The sequence below is a fragment of the Engystomops pustulosus genome, chromosome 4 (assembly GCF_040894005.1).
Source record: "Engystomops pustulosus chromosome 4, aEngPut4.maternal, whole genome shotgun sequence".
Classification (NCBI taxonomy): domain Eukaryota; kingdom Metazoa; phylum Chordata; class Amphibia; order Anura; family Leptodactylidae; genus Engystomops; species Engystomops pustulosus.
In genome coordinates, this window is record NC_092414.1 from 155,110,379 (window position 1) to 155,130,030 (window position 19,652).

Sequence of the window (19,652 nt, forward strand, 5' to 3'; positions counted from 1 at the left end):
AGTGCGGGGACGTGAGGATTAGCCCTTAAAAGGGCTATCCTCACGTCCCATTGATTCACCTACCACCCGATCTACCTTTATAGGTAGATTTGTGGTGGTAGGTGCCCTTTAAGGCCCCTTCCACACTAGCGTTGCATTTCACGTCAGGGTGCAATGCGTGAAAAACTGACGTTTTTGGCTGCGTTTTTGTTCCATTTTTCCTTGGAGTAATTAGCGTTTTTGCGTTTTTCACGCGCGTGTTAGCGTTTTTGCGTTTTCGGCGCGGTTTTCACGCGTGAGTCAATGGGAGAACATTGCAGATGTTTAAATACATCTGCAATGTGTTCTTCACACATATATATTGTTCTTCACACACATATATATTGTTCTTCACATGCTATTTTGGGCACACCGTTCCGCGCGTATCTCCCGACAAGTAAGCAGATGTGCCGAACATCTGTAATCTATTCTGCACTGTGTTCTGCACTGTGTTTTTCTCTTAAATGATCCTGTGTTCACTGTTTTTATTCTATTCTTCACTGTTCTTCATTGTGTTTTTTTAATTAAATGATCGTTCTCGAGCAGGGGAAATACTGTTATTCTGGTCACCTAGCAACCCTTACGTTTAAAACGCATTGCACTCGCAATGATTGCGAGTGCAATGCGTTCTTGATGCATCTCCATAGACTTGAATGGGGCGTGAAAAACGCGCGTGACACGCAAAAGTAGAGCATGCTGCGATTTTGACGCGCGTGAAAACGAACGCAAGCACGCGCGTGAAAACCAACGCTAATGAAGAAAGACCCATTCAATACAATGGGACAGAGTGCAATGCAAGTTCTGCGCGTCAAATGCACGCGCAGAACTCGCGCGTGAAAAACGCCAGTGTGGAAGGGGCCTAAATGGGGTCAAAATTGATAACCCATTTTAGATCAAGGAAAAGGAATAAAAGCTAGAATCTTTGTCAGCAGCAGAGATGTCACAGGCCTCGGTGATGCTTGACTGAGGCCGGTATTGGGTTGCAACAGAGAAGTGCCGCAGTCTCAATTTAATCTCCCTTTAATTCTGGATATAAAAATCCAATATTCTCTTTGCATTTCAGACCTTATTTAATCCAAACAAGACTGTGGTGAAGATGTTTGTTGTGAAATATGACTTGCACGAAATGCCACCCAATCACCAGACATTCCTGCGGCAGAGAACGTTCTCTGTTCCTGGGAAACGAGATAAGAAGGCGACCATCCTTGAGAACATCATGAAGACAGAAGAGCGGACACTGCGCTACCTCATCCACCTGAGGTAATTCATATCCATATGATATTGAGATAGAAATAGACTGTTCATGTCATGACGACATAATCTTATACACCAATGTAAAAGATTTTTGGTTACTGTGTATACTTGATTACAAGCCAAGTTTTTTTTCAGCACAACAAAATGTGGTGAAAAACTCTTACTTGGCTTGTACTTGAGTCAAGAAAAAAAAAAACTGTGTACTCTTCCCCTGGCCCAACAGGCAGGTCCTCTTCTATCCATTGCGGCTCCGGGATTGGTTCTGTGTCCCAGTGCAGTTCGTCACAGGCATTGTGACATCAGCTGCATGCTGATATTCTAATGTGTGCATTGGCACACACTATGATGTCGGGGAGCATTTCCCACCCTCTGCTGGCAGAAACCAGGCACTGCAGCAGATTCTTGATGCACCTTTTAGAATCAATTCACTTTCTTTCACTCTGCTGGTACTTTAAATCTAAATCTATGTTGGTTATCTGTAGGAATTTCTTCTGTGTCTATTCCACTGAATATCCATATCATCCCATGACAGCCTAAATAGGCTATGAAATTGGTTAAATGTATTCAACAGTAGCCTTTTGGAAGGTTATTCTGATATTTTGCTTCTTAAAGCATGTAGTTGCAAGAAGTGTATGGAATGGGCTCTGAATCTGAACCTACTTATATGCATGGCAGCTTCTGGTTTGGTGTTATGAATCTACTTGCAGTGACTAGGATTTTGGACCACTCTAGTACCAACCATTTAAAGGGCATCGACCACCAGGATGAAAGACTATATGCAAATGAAACCTGTGGGGCTCCAGGCTCCATAGGTGTTAATGGAGCCAGGAGCCCCAAGGGTCATTTGCATATAGTCTTTAAATGGTCCTTTAACAACCTATTTTACTTATGACTGTGCAATGTACAGATTTTGATTGGATAATTTTATTCCTTATATCATAATGTTGTTTCCACAAATATACATAAAGTCAAAACTAATTTTGATAATTCTTTGTAGGTTTCAAAGTTCAAAGTCTGGAAAGATCTACCTCCACAAAGATGTAAGGCTTCTTTTCTCCCGGAAGTCCATGGAAGTTGACAGTGGGGCGGCATATGAACTGAAATCCTACATAGAAACGCCAACAAATCCTCAGTTCTCACCTAGATGCTGAGCTAACCACAGTAAAGAAAATCTTTTGGCAAAATTAAAAAGGAAAAAAAAAAAGAAAAAAAACAAATAAACTGACTCTGGTCTGAATAGATGTGACCCAAGAATGGACCAGCTCCAGAGGTTTTCTTTAGTGCATTCTGTGTATTTTGTGTAGACTGGAAAAGAATAGCGTCCTAATCCATTTTTCTACTATGTAATACCACTTGGTTAGGTGTGTGCTGCATTAGAGATTCTCCCTGTTAGTTTAGTGTTTACACATTTTTATTTTATTTTATTTAATATTTAATGTTTCATTTACTACACAGTGATTTTGTTCTGTCTCCGTGTTCTAATGTAGCACAAAGCCTATGGAAATCATACAATGTATTTTTGACAGTAATATTGAATTCTAAAATATATATAAATCTATAGTTTCTTGTGAATTTATTTACACTATGTACATAATATATTGATTATATGACTAGTTAATCATTAGGGGATTCCAACAATAGCGAGGTTATGGCTTGCCTTGCGGTATTTGTTAATCATACAGGTAAGGGGCAGTTCACACCTGCGTTTGGAATTCCACTATTGGCTTCATCACAAAAAAAATGATAATATCGGAAGACTATCTGAACTGTTAAACTGTCCACTGATGCAAATGGACATTTTAATAGTCCGTTTGAAATTCGCCCGTCGGACTTCTGTTATTTGAGCAGAAAATTGGCCAGAACATAAGTTTTTTTTTTTTTACTTTCTGAAATGAAACTGTGTTCATTTTCAACACTTCTAACAGAAGCCATTAAGTCCATTCATGTAAATGGACATTTTGATGGATCCATTAATTGCCATGGCAAAAATCATAACGGCGGAAGACTAATAGTGGAAGAACCCCTGCATGTGTAAACTAGGCTCAACTGGCAGATTGGTTGTCCGTGAACAGAGAGAAAAAGCAAGATTGTTACATCAAAGCTTTCCACTGAATGGCCTACATTTTTTTAAATTTTTGTGCGGTTCTCTGGGTGATGTCAGACGTGGCGCTTTGTCTGCGCTTGCAAACACAGACAAAGTCTATGGAAACTCCTGCGATCGGGAACAAGCCGCCGGTGTTTTGCATTAGAAACGCTGATCCGATCGGGCCGCCCCGGATGCACGGCTTTGTTTGCAAGCGCAGACAAAGCGCCGCATCTGACATCGCCCTCTGTCAGACTATCCATCAGAACGTACAAACTACTTGTACATGTATTTTATAAAGTGTCTGCGCCAGTTTTGTTTCGTGCCTGTACTATGCCCGACAAGGCAGAAAAAATGGGCACCTAAAAGGGCGTGTTACTGCTTAGTTTGTGCCACATTTCACTGACCTGATTCTGCAGCATAAACAAAGTCCACAAAAAAGAAATGGTGCAGACTTCTAGAGCAGTGCAGGGGGTGCCAGATTAATGAAGACGATGCGCTAGTTCTGATTAATCTGGCACACTCCATAATGCAGTTTGCACCGGTTTTGGTAAATTTGGGCCAATGTGTACATATCTATAATGACCTCTCAAAAGCCACAGTATAACACTAATGAGTGGACCGTTATCACACACACACATTAAAATCCTGAGTGCCGTCTAACCCATGTGTTCCAAAACGCACTGCAGCAGCTGAGAAGAGATTTGCCTAATTAAATTGATGTTAACGCCCGTATTGCTAGTCATGCATTTACAAATGCAGCACTATGGTACAGGGGCAGGCCGCGTGCATTTCCATGGAAAACTCATGCGATCGGTAACCAGAACCCTGGGTTTTAAAACACTGGTTTCTGGTTACCGATCGCTTGCGTAAATTAATATACGATTGGGCCAAGGCCCAGCCCCATACTCTAGCGCGGCGTTTGTAAATGTGGTACTAACAGTTTGTGTAACCATGCCCTCAAGCAAAAATGCCTGTAAATGTATTGGAGATGTGACTCTACAAACGCATTTCTAAACACCTGGGTCAGTCTAAAGTTAGACAATTCACCAGGAGTTTCTGTTATATATTTGGGTAAATATTCTGTAGACCTCGAGCTTTTGGAGGACTTTTTTTTTTTATCGCAACGCATGCGATTGATAAGCCGATTGCATGCGTTTCTCTGGAAATGCACGTGCGTTTTGGCCGAGGACTGCCCCCTGTGCGCTAGCATTGCGTTAGGAACGGATGCCTAGTGGTACGTGTGACCGCAGCCTAAGAGCCTGTAAAGCCAGATCACAGTGGAGCTGGGGTAGAGCCTATCAATCTTTGAGGGTGCTGTCACACGTTGCGTTTGCAAACGCAGACGCAGACCAAACCGCGCCCACCGGGGCGGTCCGCGGTCCAATCGCATCGGCGTTTCTATGGAAATCGCCAATGCGATCGGACCGCGGACCGCCCCAGTGGGCGTGGTTTGGTCTGCGTTTGCGTCTGCAAACGCAACGTGGGACAGCGCCCTCAAATAAGAAAAACGCAACAGAAACCAACCCTAATACTATCCAGATGTCCGCCATGACAGGAAGTATGCTGTGCACACAAGTCACCACTCAAATATTGATCACATGTCTTATTTGTAACTACTGGAAATGGAAACAATTATGTACATAAAGTCTTTAGCTGCATTTACACTGACGTATAACTGCATGGCTACAGCCGGGCGGGCATATGTCCTCTATGATTGAGAGGACATGTCCTACCTTTTTCCCAGTGTACAGAGCGGTGTGATGTCACACATATCATTCCATGCGACCATTGCCCTCTATGAGGGATGTATATAAGGCCGCAAGCTTGGTGCTGTACATACATCCTTTTATGGTCGTATTAATGTGGCCTTAGGGCAGTGATAGCGAACCTTTTGGAGACCTAGTGCCCAAACTACAACCAAAATCCACTTATTTACCATAAAGTGCCAACATGACATTTTAAGCAGTAACTTATTGCTGCCTGTTCTTCCACATCAGTTGAATGAACATCATTGTAGGGTCCAGAAGAATGAAGGGTCCAGCAGGATGACCTCCAAAGATAATGCAGCTCTGTCCACTCCTTCTCACTTTTCCTGCAATTCCAAAAAGCCAATTAAGTGTCACTTTAAAATATCTTTATATTTAAAGCATCTCTTAAGTTGCCTGGGACTAGAGGGAGATTTGGTGGATTTGGTCCTGTCTGGTGAACTCTGTCCTGGGGTGATGGTCTGAGTGCCACCTCTGGTTCGCCACCACTGCCTTAGGCCGGCGCCACACAGGGCGCTTTGTCTGCGCTTGCGAACGCAAACGCAGACAAAGTCGCGCCCACCGGGGCGGGCCTCGGCTCGATCGCATCGGCGTTTCTATGGAAACGCCTGCGATCGGGAACGAGCCGCTGGTGTTTCGCATTAAATTAACGCAAAACACCGGCGGCTTGTTCCCGATCGCAGGCGTTTCCATAGAAACGCCGATGCGATCGTGCCGAGGCCCGCCCCGGTGGGCGCGCCCATTTTGGCTTATGGACACATACAAATTGGTTTTCTCTTCCTGATAAAGAAAAAGAAAGTTCTGACCTGAAGACCAGATCTTAACTGGCAGTTTTTTTTTTTTTTTTTGCTATAGTGTCAGTTTTTTCCTCTGCCCACCCCACTCTCTGCTTGGTAATGCCCCAAGGTGGCATGCAGGTGGAAGAAGCCAAAAACTGGATGGCAGAGCACTGTAGGAGACAACATAATGAATCACCCCACTGGAAGTTTGATGCATAATGCTGGACATTTGTTAACCATTTAAATGCCCCCTGGAAAGCTGTGTGGGCACCGCCATCTAGGCTTGGATCAGCGGCCAGCCTCAGCAGGACTTCAGTCCGTTGCTGTGACAGCCAGGTGTCTGTGTGAGACTCTGAGGCTTCTCCAATGTCACACTGGTATAGATCAGTAAGAACAACCCTATATACTTCAATACAGTAGTATTGCAGTATATTATAGGATCAAACTGATCCCCTTGGGTTCAAGTACCCTAGGGGGTCAAAAAATACAGGATCAAAATGAATTTAAAAAAGTAAAAAAAAAAAAATTTATAAAAAGATAAATGTTCAAATCACCCCCTTTCCTTAGAACTGAAAAAAATAAAAATAATAAACACGTTCAGTATCATTGTGTCCCAAAATGTCCAATGTATCAAAATATAAAAACTGTTATTCCCAGCGGTGATACTAGCCCTCAAATGTCCGAATCGACACTCTTTTGCAGAACATAAAAGTTTTAATAAAAAGTGATCAAAACATTGTACTGTCGCCAAAATAGGAAACAATAGGAGTGAGGGCCCTGCAAACGGAGCTGTGATGATATTTTCAATACTATCAATTGAAAACATCATCTCAACCCGCAAGAAATGACACCTCACACATTCCGTTTGCAGGGCCCTCACTCCTATTGTTTCATATGACTGTTATTACCGTATATACTTGTGTATAAGCCAAGTTATTCAGCACAAAAAAATGTGCTGAAAAACCTCAACTCGGCTTATACATGAGTCCATGATGAAAAAAAAAAACGTAATACTCACCCTCCGGTGTCCTCGATGTTTCTCACGGCTCTTGATCCCCGCCGCGGCTCCCGGTATCTTCTCTAGCCAGCAGAGTCGCGTCCATGCGATCTGCCGGCCGTCGCACACTATGATGCAGTGCTGTTGCTGCTGCTGATGTCATCCGCGGCGACAGCGTCGCATCACAGTGTGCGACGGCCAGCAGATCGCATGGACGCAACTCTAACGGCTAGAGAAGATAGGAGAGGAGACACAGGGAGCCGCCGGGAGCTGTGACGGGGATCGGGAGCCGCGAGAAACATCGGGGACACCGGAGGGTGAGTATTAAATTTATTATTTTTATCTGTATATTACATTGGGGCAGGCTGTATACTACATGGGGCAGGCTGGCTGTTTCCTACACCCTTGGCTTATACTCAAGTCAAGAGGTTTTCCCAGTTTTCTGTGGTAAAATTAGGGGTTTCGGCTTATACTCGGGTCGGCTTATACTCGGGTATATCCGGTACTCTGTAATGTCTTATTATATTTGTGTATGTTCCCCAGAAACTGTAAAGCGCTACAGAATATGATGGCTATATATATATATATATATATATATATATATATATATATGTATATATGTATATATATATATATATATTATTTCTATTATTATTATAAAATTTATTGGCCTCAGAACATGAAAAATGTTTTTTTTTTATTTTTTGTACAAAGGATTTTTTTAATTACTAAGGTATCTTAGGCCCCTTCCACACTTGCATTGCAGATCACGTCAGAGTTTGATCAGGGTGCGATCAGGGTTTGGTCAGTGAAAAACGGATCAGAGTGCAATCAGTTTTCAGTCAGAGTTTGGTCAGTGTCTCAGTTTTTCACGCGCGTTTTCAATGCAATTTCAATGCGTTTTTCACGCGCTGAAAATGCGCGTGAAATGGACTCAGCACTCAGCTCTATCTTTTCTATGGCAATTGATGCGTGAAAAACGCATTGCACTTGCATTGCACTTGCAAGTGTCTCAGAGTGCGATGCGTTTTTCATGCGCGTGACTTGCAAAAGTAGAGCATGTCGAGATTTAAACGCGCGCTAAAAAAAACACGCGTGTGCGTGAAAAAAAAATGCAAGTCTGAAAAAACCCATTGGTTACAATGTGTCAGAGTGCAATGCAAGTTCTGCGCGTCAAAAGCACGCGCAAAAAACGTGCGTGAAAAACGCAAGTGTGGAAGGGGCCTTAGCAAACTAAAGAAAAAAGGGGACATGTCATTTGGAGTGCACGGTGCAAGATGTAAAAACAGGGCTCAAAAGAAAATGGCTCAAGTTTTCTTTTTTGTCATTTTCTCCTCCATTTGGATTTTTTTATCCAGCTTTCCAGTACACGGCATCTAATATTACTAGCAAATACAAGGAAAACAAGCCCTTATACAGCTCTCTACATGGAAATATAAAAAAGTTATGGCATTTTTAAACTGGGGAGCTAAAAATGGAAAAAAAAAAAACATAAAGGGCTATGTACATAAGTGGTTAATAGTTTATTTTATTATACTATTTATAGCCTCAGAGGCTACTGGATGTGTGGTAACCTTAGCCCCATGGCTTACAGGGGTCACTCCACGCCCCAGGAGCCTCTACCTGTTGAAAAGGCACATGTGAACGCGGTCTAGGGCTTAGATCATACCTGCACAGGGGAAGCTAAGAATGGAAAGTGAATAAATCCTTCCATCTTCCTTTCCCCATTGACTAAATGGAAGGTTGTTATAATAGATTTATCTTTTTCCTCTATTTGATAATGAAAGGTGGAACAGACAGAACGTGCCAAAGACAGGTATAAACTGAGCCTAAGCCAGTAATAAAAATATTTCCGTCCACCCCCTACTTCCTTCAGAAACTCGATACTCAGGTAAAGATTTTTGAGTCACATCTTCCACCTTTGAAGAGAAGTGCCCTGAAAAATACAGGCAGACATTGAAAGCGGGACAAGTACAAGACTACATCCCCCACAATGCAGTGCGGCCTCAAGAGGACACAACACAACAAGAGGATTCCCTGTTCCTCCTGACATCGCGAGACGCGCGAGAGTGACGCATTTAGCGTAGCGGCCATCTTTGAGTGGGAGGAGTTTGCACTTAGCTCAGTGTCAGACGGTGCTGTGAGGCCGGCGGATCCCACCGACATGTCCGCGGATAACCAGGAGACCAAAGCACAGGAGGAGAACTCCTCTGACGAGCAGAAGGTGCGTACGTCGGGGGGAGGCCCGGGAGGAAGAGTCATGTGTACGGGCAGCAGAGCCATGGCCGCCCCGGGAGCTGTGCCTGTCAGGAGGAGGCCGCTCGTGTCTGCAGGGGGACATGTGCCTCCTCCATGGCCGTGCCTCCTCTGCAGTGCCTCACCCTGGTAGTCATCGTGTCCTCCCTCTCCCTGTGCTTATTCCTGATGACCTCATGTGTCTCCTGTAAGAACAGGCTGCACTCCATGACTGGGCGGCTGCTGTGCTGTCACTTGTCACAATGCAGTTTAATGGGATGTCTGCTATTGTTCTCTGTAGTCAGCCATTAGCTGTTCTGCCCACAGTGCAGTGATGGATTGTAAGTATCTATAAAGTACTTCTGTGGTGCAGAGGGTGCCTGGCATTGGAGGGCACCACGTAGTGGCTACTGATTGTCCCTCCCCACTGCATGTCCTGTCTATGGCGGCAGCCTCAATGTGTGTAACATGTCCTCTTCCATGATGTTACCAGTGGTACCTTCTGCAGTGTTCACGAGGAGGCAGCCTAAAGAATTGATAGATCAAAGTTTGCTCCTAAAATGAACCAGTCAGGGCAGTTTGGGATCCTTGCAGACAGTGGTTTAGGGTCCCAAATCGTTATATTACACATCTCTCCATTAGAGGACACTGATGAGACACATCACTCATCTCTGGTGCTCCCCATACCTGCTTAGTGATAAATTGAACCCAGCATAATGTAAATACAGCACATGTGCAGTGAAGGCGCAGTGTGTATTACAGCTGCAGAGAGCTCCGGACTAGTGTACATGTACAAGTTCAATTTTTTTCACGGATCCAGAGGGGAAAAATGAAAGGGCGATTTGGAACGCCAGTCCGTAAGGATCTATGGGTTTCCCAAATCAACCTGACTGATTCTCTTTAAGTCTGTTTCTTAAAAGCGAGTTACAGGGCATCTATCACCAGGATGAAGGACTGTATGCAAATGAGCCTCAGAGGCTCCATAGTTGTTAATGGAGCCTGGAGCCCCTCAAGCTCATTTGCATACAGTCCTTCATCCTGGTGGTAGATTGCCTTTAAATCTGGGTTTAACTGAACACAGCTTATTCCTTATGTCCAACATTTCAAGTTTCACAGTGAGTTTGTCAGACCAATATCACTTGTGGGAAGATGTCCTTGGCCACAGTCAGACTTGGTGTGTAAAATCTGGGTACTCCCAGCTACTACTAAAATTGTAAAAGAAATAGTTAAATAAGTAAGATCAGATTTATCTCCAGTTGCCCAGGGCCACTGCCTAGCTGCTTATGCATGGGTTGGGGTGGAGGAGTCGGTGAGCCAGGGTTTCCATACCTTCTCTAATTATTCATGTGTGTTGGATGCCCAGCTAGACTGCTCCTCTAGGCGGCATATTTGAGACACCGGATTCTCCCAGATCAAAATAGGGGCCCTCTGTTGCATGCAGTGTAGGGGTATCGGTGCTTTTTCTGTCGCCACCTAGTGCGTTATGAAATCTGTCCCTGAAAGCTGTGTGAGTCCCAGGCAGATTATTAATGATAGCTGGAACAATAAAACGCAAATTGTGCTAATTTTGCTTTTGCTTCCTGCTAAAATGTGGTAATTAAGGAACAGGACCACCACACGTGAGTATAGGTACCCAGATCCTGTCTGCATCGCTACCAATAAAGTTTGAAGAGAAAGTGATCAAAAAGTTCTACAGGCCCCAAAATAGTATAAATGAGAACATACCGTAAGCTTGTCCTGCCAAACGTGATTTTAAAGACTCAAAATTATACATTTGGTGTCTCTTGGCATGCAAAGGTGGCCTAGTTTAAAATGTAACTTTTAATCACATTAAATTATGGCCGCCAAGTACATAATAATTGTTTCCAGGTAATACCTCTACCAACCCTGTAGTCCTCTGTGTATATATCTGCATTGTCACATAAGGAGTAACTTGGCAATGGGGGAGGCATTTTCATGGTGGTTCACAGGTTGTCCAACTGATGGATAGGAGCCATAAACTGAACCTGTGCCGAAAACCTGTCCCTTGTGCTAGCAGAGCCCTAAGAGTTTTGTTTTTAATGTTACTGATGGCAACACTGTCCTCAGGGGGAATCTATACTGGGGTCCAAAAGGAGCTCAAATACTGCTTTGCTTCTGTAACCAAATAAGTAGCTTGATCGCTGACCCAACTATAACTGGACTGCCATACAAGGACAGCCCATCACTACTGCACAGTGGTGTCCGTGGTTATCCAAGCGCATGCTCTGACCCATCAGATCCCCTCATAGTCTTGGATATGTGCCCTATGAGTTTAGTGTTGCTGACATGCTCACCCTTGTATGAGAGATTTTCCTCTTTAGAATCATAGTAACCTTACAATTTTTAAAAAAACGTGAAATTAAATCTATTTTTGGGACCACATGTTTGTCGATGACTGAATTATAAATATGGAAAGCGCTTTGGGTGCAAAGTTGCCTGTATCCATGGAGAGTATTAATAAACCATATAAAACAGTCTCTGCATTCCTCTTGTGGGGGTCCTCGCCTTATGGCAGGCAGGTTTAAAAAAATTAGCCATTTCAGTCTGGTCTCCTAGCAAGTTCTACTACAATGGCTTTGTTACAATGGTTTTGTTTGCCGAAGTACAACTGCAGTGTAAAGAGAGAGTATGCAACAAAACACATTGAGCATACCGCTCACACCTTTGTGTAGTCCGGTGCACGGATCCTCAATGGGCTTGTCGGAACGCCCCGATGTAATTAGAAAACAAAAGAAGGTAGAGGTCGGCACTCCAGGCTTTCTAAAACATATATCTTCTTTATTCAAAATCCATTAAAATATACGAAGTGGTCATAGTGCATAGTCCAAAGACCTACGCGTTTCGAACATTAACATTAGTTCTTACTCATGGTCTGAAAAACATTAGCAAGGACCTACATTTAAGAAAACATACAACAATCTCCACTATGTGGGCAGCACGATTCGTCCTTTGAAATAAAGGATTGCAGAACATATGACAGACGGCTCTAAACTACGTTTGACAGATAAAAATATATCCAGTTTATCCAGACATTTCTTAGAAAGACATGATGAGGACCTAACGAACTTTATGGTTACTGGCATAGAAAGAGTTACCGCCCCCAGTAGAGGCGGAGATCGTACTCACAAACTCCGCAATCGAGAGGTGCTGTGGATTCTCCAGTTAGACACACGCATGCCTAGTGGTCTCAATAACAAAACTGATACAATGTATCTTTATTAATGTATTTGGAGTAATCACAATCTATATGTACTTTGTATACGCTCAACAATTATTGCAACATAGTTTCTAATAGTTAACAGTTTGTTTCCATGTTTACACAACAATACGCTTAGCTGTTCTATCATGCGCATGTGCTAATTAGTGTAGATAGTTCCATCTGTTGTATGTTTTTTTTTTAAATGTAGGTCCTTGCTAATGTTTTTCAGACCATGAGTAAGAACTAATGTTAATGTTCGAAACGTGTAGGTCTTTGGACTATGCACTATGACCACTTCGTATATTTTAATGGATTTTGAATAAAGAAGATATGTTTTAGAAAGCCTGGAGTGCCGACCTCTACCTTCCTTTGTTTTCTAAAGAGATTGCATGGTTGACTTTTAGGGATAGCAATATTATTGTGGCTGTATTGCTCCTAGCCTTAGATCTAGCCTGGCATTTCTATCACCACTTCTTATAAAATCATATTCAGCTATTCATGAAGTGGGTGACAGCTTCTGGTTGTGACCTCACTCCTGGCCCTGTTTTCTTGCACTCCTCTACTACTGCCCTTCTCAACAAGCCGCCTCTCTTCTCCATCTGTCCTGTACATTTTTCTATGGTTACCAGAAAGCTTAAAAAGTGGCTAAGAAAATGGCGCAGGAAGCAAGGGTTCATGGAGAACTGGGCAGAGGTATTTCAGGCTCTTTGCTCAGGACCAGCTGCACTGCACTGGAGGAAAAGATGGTGAGTCGGCTGGAGGAGATTTTAACCCCTTGCCGCAAACCAATAATAATTCCTTTATTTATATATCACACACAGATTACGCAGCGCTGCACCGAGCTAACCAGTGTAGTACGGCAGAAAGGGGTGTATGGAGAGGGCTCACGGGCTGAGCAAAGCTGCACTTTCATCATGACATCATCGAGCATGCGCAAAAGTAAAAACCTAAATGTTCCCTTCCTTATAACCTATATAAAAATAGGAGCAAGTTAATTTCATAGACAAAGAAATGGGGATTGGAAAAACACTGTAACCTGCATGTACACCAATGCCAGAAGCCTCACAAACAAGATGGAAGTCTGAATTTTGGAAGGAAAATATGACATGGGTATCAGTGAAAGATGAATTTGCCCCATGTTTGCCCTGTGGGATGGTATTGGTGAGGAAAATGAGTCTTGTGGAGATAAATGGAGGAAAAAAGAAAAAAACATTACTCCATGTATAATGGAGGCCGCATAGGAACTGCTAAAAAGTTATAGATGCAGCCTCAAAACACAAAGAAGTGCTTACCATGGGGGACTTTAACTACCCTGATATAGGGTGTGGGACATATACCTGTAATTGTGTAATTACCTGTCACAACTGGTACAAACCCAGAGAAGAGCGTTAGCTCCTTGACCTTACCCTGTCAGGTTTATTGGTCATTATATCAAAATTACAGGTTGAGTCGCCTAAGTAAGGCTGGCTTTATATCACATTTTATGTATGACGTCAGTCATATACTATAGACATATAGTAGCAAACTGAGGCATTGTCTTTCTCTGCTGTCTATACCCAGGACAATCCCATGGGAAATGGCATGAGGAATAATGTAAATTCTCCATTAAATGTCATTAAATGTCATCTGCTTAAAACCTAACTAAAATAGAAAAATCCCCGGGCCCGCATGGTATACGCCCCTGGGTACTGATGTAATATGTACTGTGATACAGACCTTTATTTCCTGTCGCCACATTTTTCACAAATACAACTAGTGGCAGGTACCCGTAGAGCCCTATTAACGGTCACCCTTCTTTTAGATAAAAATAGTTTCCCTTAGATCCCCATAAAATTAGTTATAAATATGACTGGTACCCAGTGATATATAGAGAGTTGAGGTGGGTGTGGCCTCCTTGGGCTGATTACAGCAACTCTTCCCCATGCTTTCTCAGCATGTAGAAGTAATGTCATGTGACCAGGTTGACAACATCGGAGGTCCTTTAACCTCCTAACATTAGAAAACGTACTCCATGCATATATCTGATCATATGAAATCACAGCATGCCTCAATGGACTTCTACTCCTCTCCATGCAGGCTGCTGTAATTTCATGTGATCACATATATGCATGGGATACAGTTGCTAATGTTAGAGGGTAAAGGACCTGTGATGTCACCCTGGTCACATGACATTACTGCCTTAAGAAAAAATGGGAATGAGCTGCTGGATTCCGCCCGAGGGGATGTGAGGGACCAATTTTTATCTTAATACGTTGTCAGTTAGTTAATAGGACTCTATAGTAACCTGCCACTGGCTGTATATGTGTAAATGTGGTGACAGGTTCTGTTCCCCTGGACTGGAGAAATGTGATGCCAAATATAGTGATCCTGTGAGTTTAACTTTATTGTGGGGAAAATATTTGAGGGGTTTAGATCAGCAGGCCCAAAGTTTCCCTTTGGTTTCTGGTGTGTCCCAAATCACAGCTAGGAGCGTAAATTTGTAGTGTTGGGTAGTCGGCCGCCATCTGGGTGTATGTCTGCTCCCATAACCTTAGACACAGCATCAGGATTTGTTTAATTGGGATCAGTCCTGTCAGACTGAGGACTTGATCTGGTGGAGGCTGTGGATGTTTTATCTGTTTTTTTACAGGCATTTAATACAGAGGCCGTATAAAAGGTTGGGAGATAAAGTGACATTGCTGGGACTAGGGGAATATCTGTGAGTTTGGACTTGAAATTGACTTGTGTCGTCATTAATCAGGATCTCGGATTGAGTTGATGTTCCCAGTGGGGTGCCACAGGGTCCGTTTTGGGACAGTTTATTTTTAATATTTTTATTAATGACCTTGTAGTGGATTTACAGTTACAATATTTGCAGATGACGCTAAAATTAATCCTGAGGAGGATAGTATAACATTACAGAGGGATTTGTGGAGACTGGAGACCTGGGCTGTCAAATCAGCAGGTGAGGTTTCATGTAAATAAATGGACTTGCGTTGAGGAAATTATAATTAGTTTTATTAAGAAATTTACCACTTAAAACATAATGGGGGCACTGGTGGATGGTGAACTTAATTTTGGAGATCAATGTCTGCGTTTGCTGCCTGGGCAAATAAAAATATGGGATGTATCAAGAGAGGAATAGATTCTCATAAGGACATAATTTTGCCCTTATACAAATCCCTGGTCAGACCGCACATGGAATATTGTGCATAGTTTTGGGCACCAGTGTATAAAAAGGATATGGTGGAACTAGAAAAGGAGCACACAAACCAGTTAGATGGCAGGGAGCTGACTGTACATGTAACCCTTCAGAAGATCTTCAGTTTGCCATCACTATTTTGCTTTCGCCATGCACTATGTCCCTTTTTGATGGCCGCATTCTCTTTTAAAATCTGATTTAACTCCGCATTGATCATGGGCATCCGGCAAGCAGAGGATGTAGGTCATACAGAGTTTTTATTTGCAAGGCATTGACATTACTGGCTTTATTTCTCAGTAGTTTTGGCATAAAATAGCCCCGCATGTTGGTTGGAAGCGGCAGCCATGACTCAATCAGACATTGATGTCTTGTCCTGCTAGTAGACAATCATTGTTCATTTCTGGACAAAACAGATAGTGGTTAAGAGAAGTATGTGCATTGTATTGAGTTTATGGTTTCCTTTTCTTTTGTAGGAGATGGAGGATAAGGTGATCAGCCCAGAGAAAGCAGAAGAGGCCAAGTTAAAAGCCAGGTATCCTCACCTGGGTCCTAAACCAGGAGGTTCAGACTTCTTGAGAAAAAGGCTACAAAAAGGGGTAAGTAAAAACATACCCTATCTTCTTACTTGTTTTGTGCATTTATTTATTAATAATAATAATAATAATTCTTCATTTTATATAGCACACACAGATTACGCAGCGCTGCACAGCTCGCCAAATCAGTCCCTGTCCCCAACGGGTATCACAATCTATTTATTTTTTCCGTTGCACGGCTGCCTTATATAAGCCAGCAATGGGCGCACGGAGCAAAAAGGTGCGGCACCTTACTGCCCCGTGCCCAGGGAAAAGATACTACATGTCCCATCTTTCCCTGTATTACAGCACCGTGTATCTGATAAACCCAAACTCCGCTTATACTCGAGTATATACGGTAAAACAACTGTGTGTGGGGGAGCCTAAGGGGGGCACGGTATTGCATGCATAATAGATTGAGAAACTTAAGTGCCGCTTTACACAGAGCAGCTTCACTTGTTTAAATCCTTCCACTCTGTATAGCCTGCTACTTCTCTTAGATTTCTGTTGCAGGGTCAGATCTGTCTACTTCCCTTTTTTCTGTATAGAGATCCCTTCAGAAAGTTATTTTGATTTATTTTTGGTAATTGCAAAAGTCCATTGAAAAAGGTTTAGTAATTTTTTTGACTTTTTTTTTTTTCGCAGCAAAAATATTTTGACTCTGGGGACTACAACATGGCTAAAGCAAAGATGAAGAACAAGCAACTACCTGCAGCCGCTCCAGACAAGACAGAGGTGACGGGAGATCATATTCCTACTCCACAAGACCTTCCCCAGAGGAAACCTTCCCTTGTGGCCAGCAAGCTGGCTGGTTGATGAGCCGGCCCACGCGCATGACACCACCTCATTTCCATCTCTTCCTTTCTAAACTTTGTTTTCTCTGCTCCTCCTCTCCCTGTACACTAGTAGTCAGCCTGGCAGCTTGGCAGGCATTAGTAGAGCAAGCTGCCGTCCTGAGTGTGAAATCCTGTAGTTTCTAATTAGTTGTCTCAAACCAATGCACTGATGCAGATCTGTTTTGGTATCGCAATGTAAAGTCATTTACTTGAAATCAAGACAAATGTACATAATGCCTATATCCTAGTGGTAGGACAGGTGTGAACAATGGACGGTTACGTTTTACCATTTTTAACGTCTGCTTTTTCCCTCCTCTCTCTACCTTCTGGTTTTCATACTGTATTAAGTTTTGTATTTAAGAATTTTTTGTTTTTTGTTTTGAAGGTTAAGACCACAAATTTATGTTTTTGGTTTGTTTGTTTTTTGTTTTGAGAGGGAGTAAAGCAAAACTGTCAAATCAAACTGGGTTCTCGAAGGTTTTTCTCACGCTGCCCTTTGAACTTGAATGGCCTTAAACCTTTCTCAGCTTTAACGATAGGATTTGACTTGGGCAATATTTGCTCACAATGCTGTAACCGTTTTTGTGAACCTAGTACACTATGAGAGTGACCTCCCCCTAGTTGAAGCCGGCGTCCTTTCCCGGTAGATCCTTCTGTTGAAGACTCGGATGACGTGCGCATGTGCATAGACTGTTGAATTCACTTCTGTGCCATTTTGTAAATACAATAGTTTTGCACAACCTTTTTGCAAATGTGTACTAATTTTTACAGTTTACAATATTGATGTGTAAATCTGTAGCACATTTTAGCTCCTTTTTAAATTCCCCAGCAGCGGTTTTCTGTTCCCAGGCTTATCGTAATCCTCCTAAATTCATGTCTTTTGCGTGAATTTATGTGTGATTTTGTTTTGAGGCAAACAACTTTCCATGAAACTCGCGTTGGACAAGGGAGTAGAGGTGGATATTCTCTCCCGGGATCTGGCCCGTATTTGCTGACATGCCGGAGTGTGATTTGCATGCCAGAACTGCATGTGATGACCTCCCTTACCATAGACCTGCATGTCACTGTTGTGATCCACATGCATCCATCTGTGGCAGCAAGTTGTTTGTTAGGCCAATAAGGGGTGAGCCAAAATCACTGTGGGTATTGCTAATCTGTATCATCTTAGGAGAGATGTTCAGCAATTGATGTTATCCATCCTGCAATAGGCATGTGTCCCAGTGACACGCATTGCCTTATGTAAAGTTTGTATCTGGGTTGTGAATGGCAGATGAAATAGTCTATGTGAATATACATTGGGGGCACACATAATGGGGATAAGAAATAGTAGAATAAAACAGTAATTTATGAAATAAAACTCTACCGTTTGTTACTCTGCTAAACCCTTGAGGTGTATAATATTACTGTGCTTATTGATGTCCTGCAGTTGTTAACTGGTATCGACATTTGCAAGTAGTTTAATGTTGCATAAAGCCTCCAATAATGCTGGATATACTGAACATTTATGAATATTGTTAATAAAGATTGCAACTGTATGTGTCTCTTCTTTGTACAGTTCTTCAGTCACATAAATAGCTGAGGGGATTGAATGAATTGTAGTATTTTCATAGACTCAGCTGCTTTCTACACATCCAAATGTCTGATGCACAAGTTACGTGCCTGTATCATCTTGTAGTGTCATTTCGACAAAATGTTGTGCTGACTGGCTACTGGGGATCAAAGAATTCAGTAGACATAGTTTTAAGGTGTTCACTTTCTACAAGTAATTGATATGTTTTTTGCAAAGAAACGTTATACAAATTGCCAATACACTTTCTGTATCAATTCCTTGCAGTTTTCAATCTCTGCTTGCTGTCCGTTGTATAGAAAACTTCTTATGTTTACTTTCAGTGGATAGAGATGTGTCCATGGTGTATGATGGACATGCGTGAACAGATTTTGAAAAGCTTCCTATAGAATGACAACAAGCAGAGATGTTGAAAACCATAGTAGAAAGTATATTGGCAAACTGTAAAACTTTTCTTTACATAAGCATTATGAATTATTTGCTGAAAGTGGACAACCTTTAAGGCTGAGGTATTCATGAACTCGCCCATGTGTGTACCTTGCTGGATGTGATGCACTTCTACACCATATCCTCAATTGCATGGATTAGGAGGAGATGATGGGGAACCTAAGAACACAAGGGGGCTTAAAGTGTGTCCACAGTATTCTTTGAACACTACAAATGGCTTGGTATTGCTTTCTTTTGGTTGCCATAACCAAAAGATGCACAACATGTACCATTCCGTTATCACAAAGTGGGTCATATAAAAGAGTATAGGACGTAAAATACATATATGAAACAATATCCATGACTTTTTTTTTTTTTTTATCTTAAGAATTTGAATTTTTCTTCAATACACCTTAAAATCAGGGCAGAAGTGACCAGAACTGATAACTGTCATGTTTCCCATTCCAGAAGGAGATTATAAAAAGGCGTAAAGATGTATAAAACAGCTTTCTATGGTGTGGGTCTTCCTGCTTATTTAAATATAAATGAACAATTGGTACAGTACAGTAAGCTGTGTAGCCAGGAAGGATTAGTAATATCAGATAAAGCCGAGCTAAAACAAACATATGCAAGTCCAAAAGCACAAATGAGTCAAATCAAAAACCTTGCCTTCTAAGTTAGTACTGACTGGTGTTTTATGAGTAGAGAAACCTGG

General features: G+C 42.3%; 2 protein-coding genes across 2 annotated transcripts in view; both read left to right on the plus strand.

The window, feature by feature from the left end:
• The window catches only part of ATOSA (atos homolog A), a 28,592-nt gene extending 26,099 nt beyond the window's left edge, over positions 1-2,493 (plus strand). The window contains exons 11-12 of the mRNA XM_072148198.1: positions 1,082-1,278; positions 2,270-2,493. Coding sequence (XP_072004299.1) covers positions 1,082-1,278; positions 2,270-2,423 — 351 coding nt within the window. The 3' untranslated portion in view covers positions 2,424-2,493. The remainder of the gene's footprint in view (positions 1-1,081; positions 1,279-2,269) is intronic.
• A 6,467-nt stretch (positions 2,494-8,960) lies between these two features.
• Positions 8,961-18,479, plus strand: ARPP19 (cAMP regulated phosphoprotein 19). Its single transcript, XM_072148200.1, has 3 exons — positions 8,961-9,124; positions 16,010-16,132; positions 16,754-18,479. Exons 1-3 carry the CDS (start codon positions 9,065-9,067, stop codon positions 16,922-16,924), a joined length of 354 nt encoding a protein of 117 aa, XP_072004301.1. The 5' UTR covers positions 8,961-9,064; the 3' UTR covers positions 16,925-18,479.
• Positions 18,480-19,652: the final 1,173 nt, after the last annotated feature.

Excerpts from the sequence above, each read along its gene's own strand:
- ARPP19 (XM_072148200.1), top strand. The coding sequence starts at position 9,065 with ATGTCCGCGGATAACCAGGAGACCAAAGCACAGGAGGAGAACTCCTCT. Across the intron at positions 9,125-16,009 it reads ACTCCTCTGACGAGCAGAAG|GAGATGGAGGATAAGGTGAT; the intron begins GTGCGTACGTCG and ends TTTCTTTTGTAG. Across the intron at positions 16,133-16,753 it reads GAAAAAGGCTACAAAAAGGG|CAAAAATATTTTGACTCTGG; the intron begins GTAAGTAAAAAC and ends TTTTTTTCGCAG.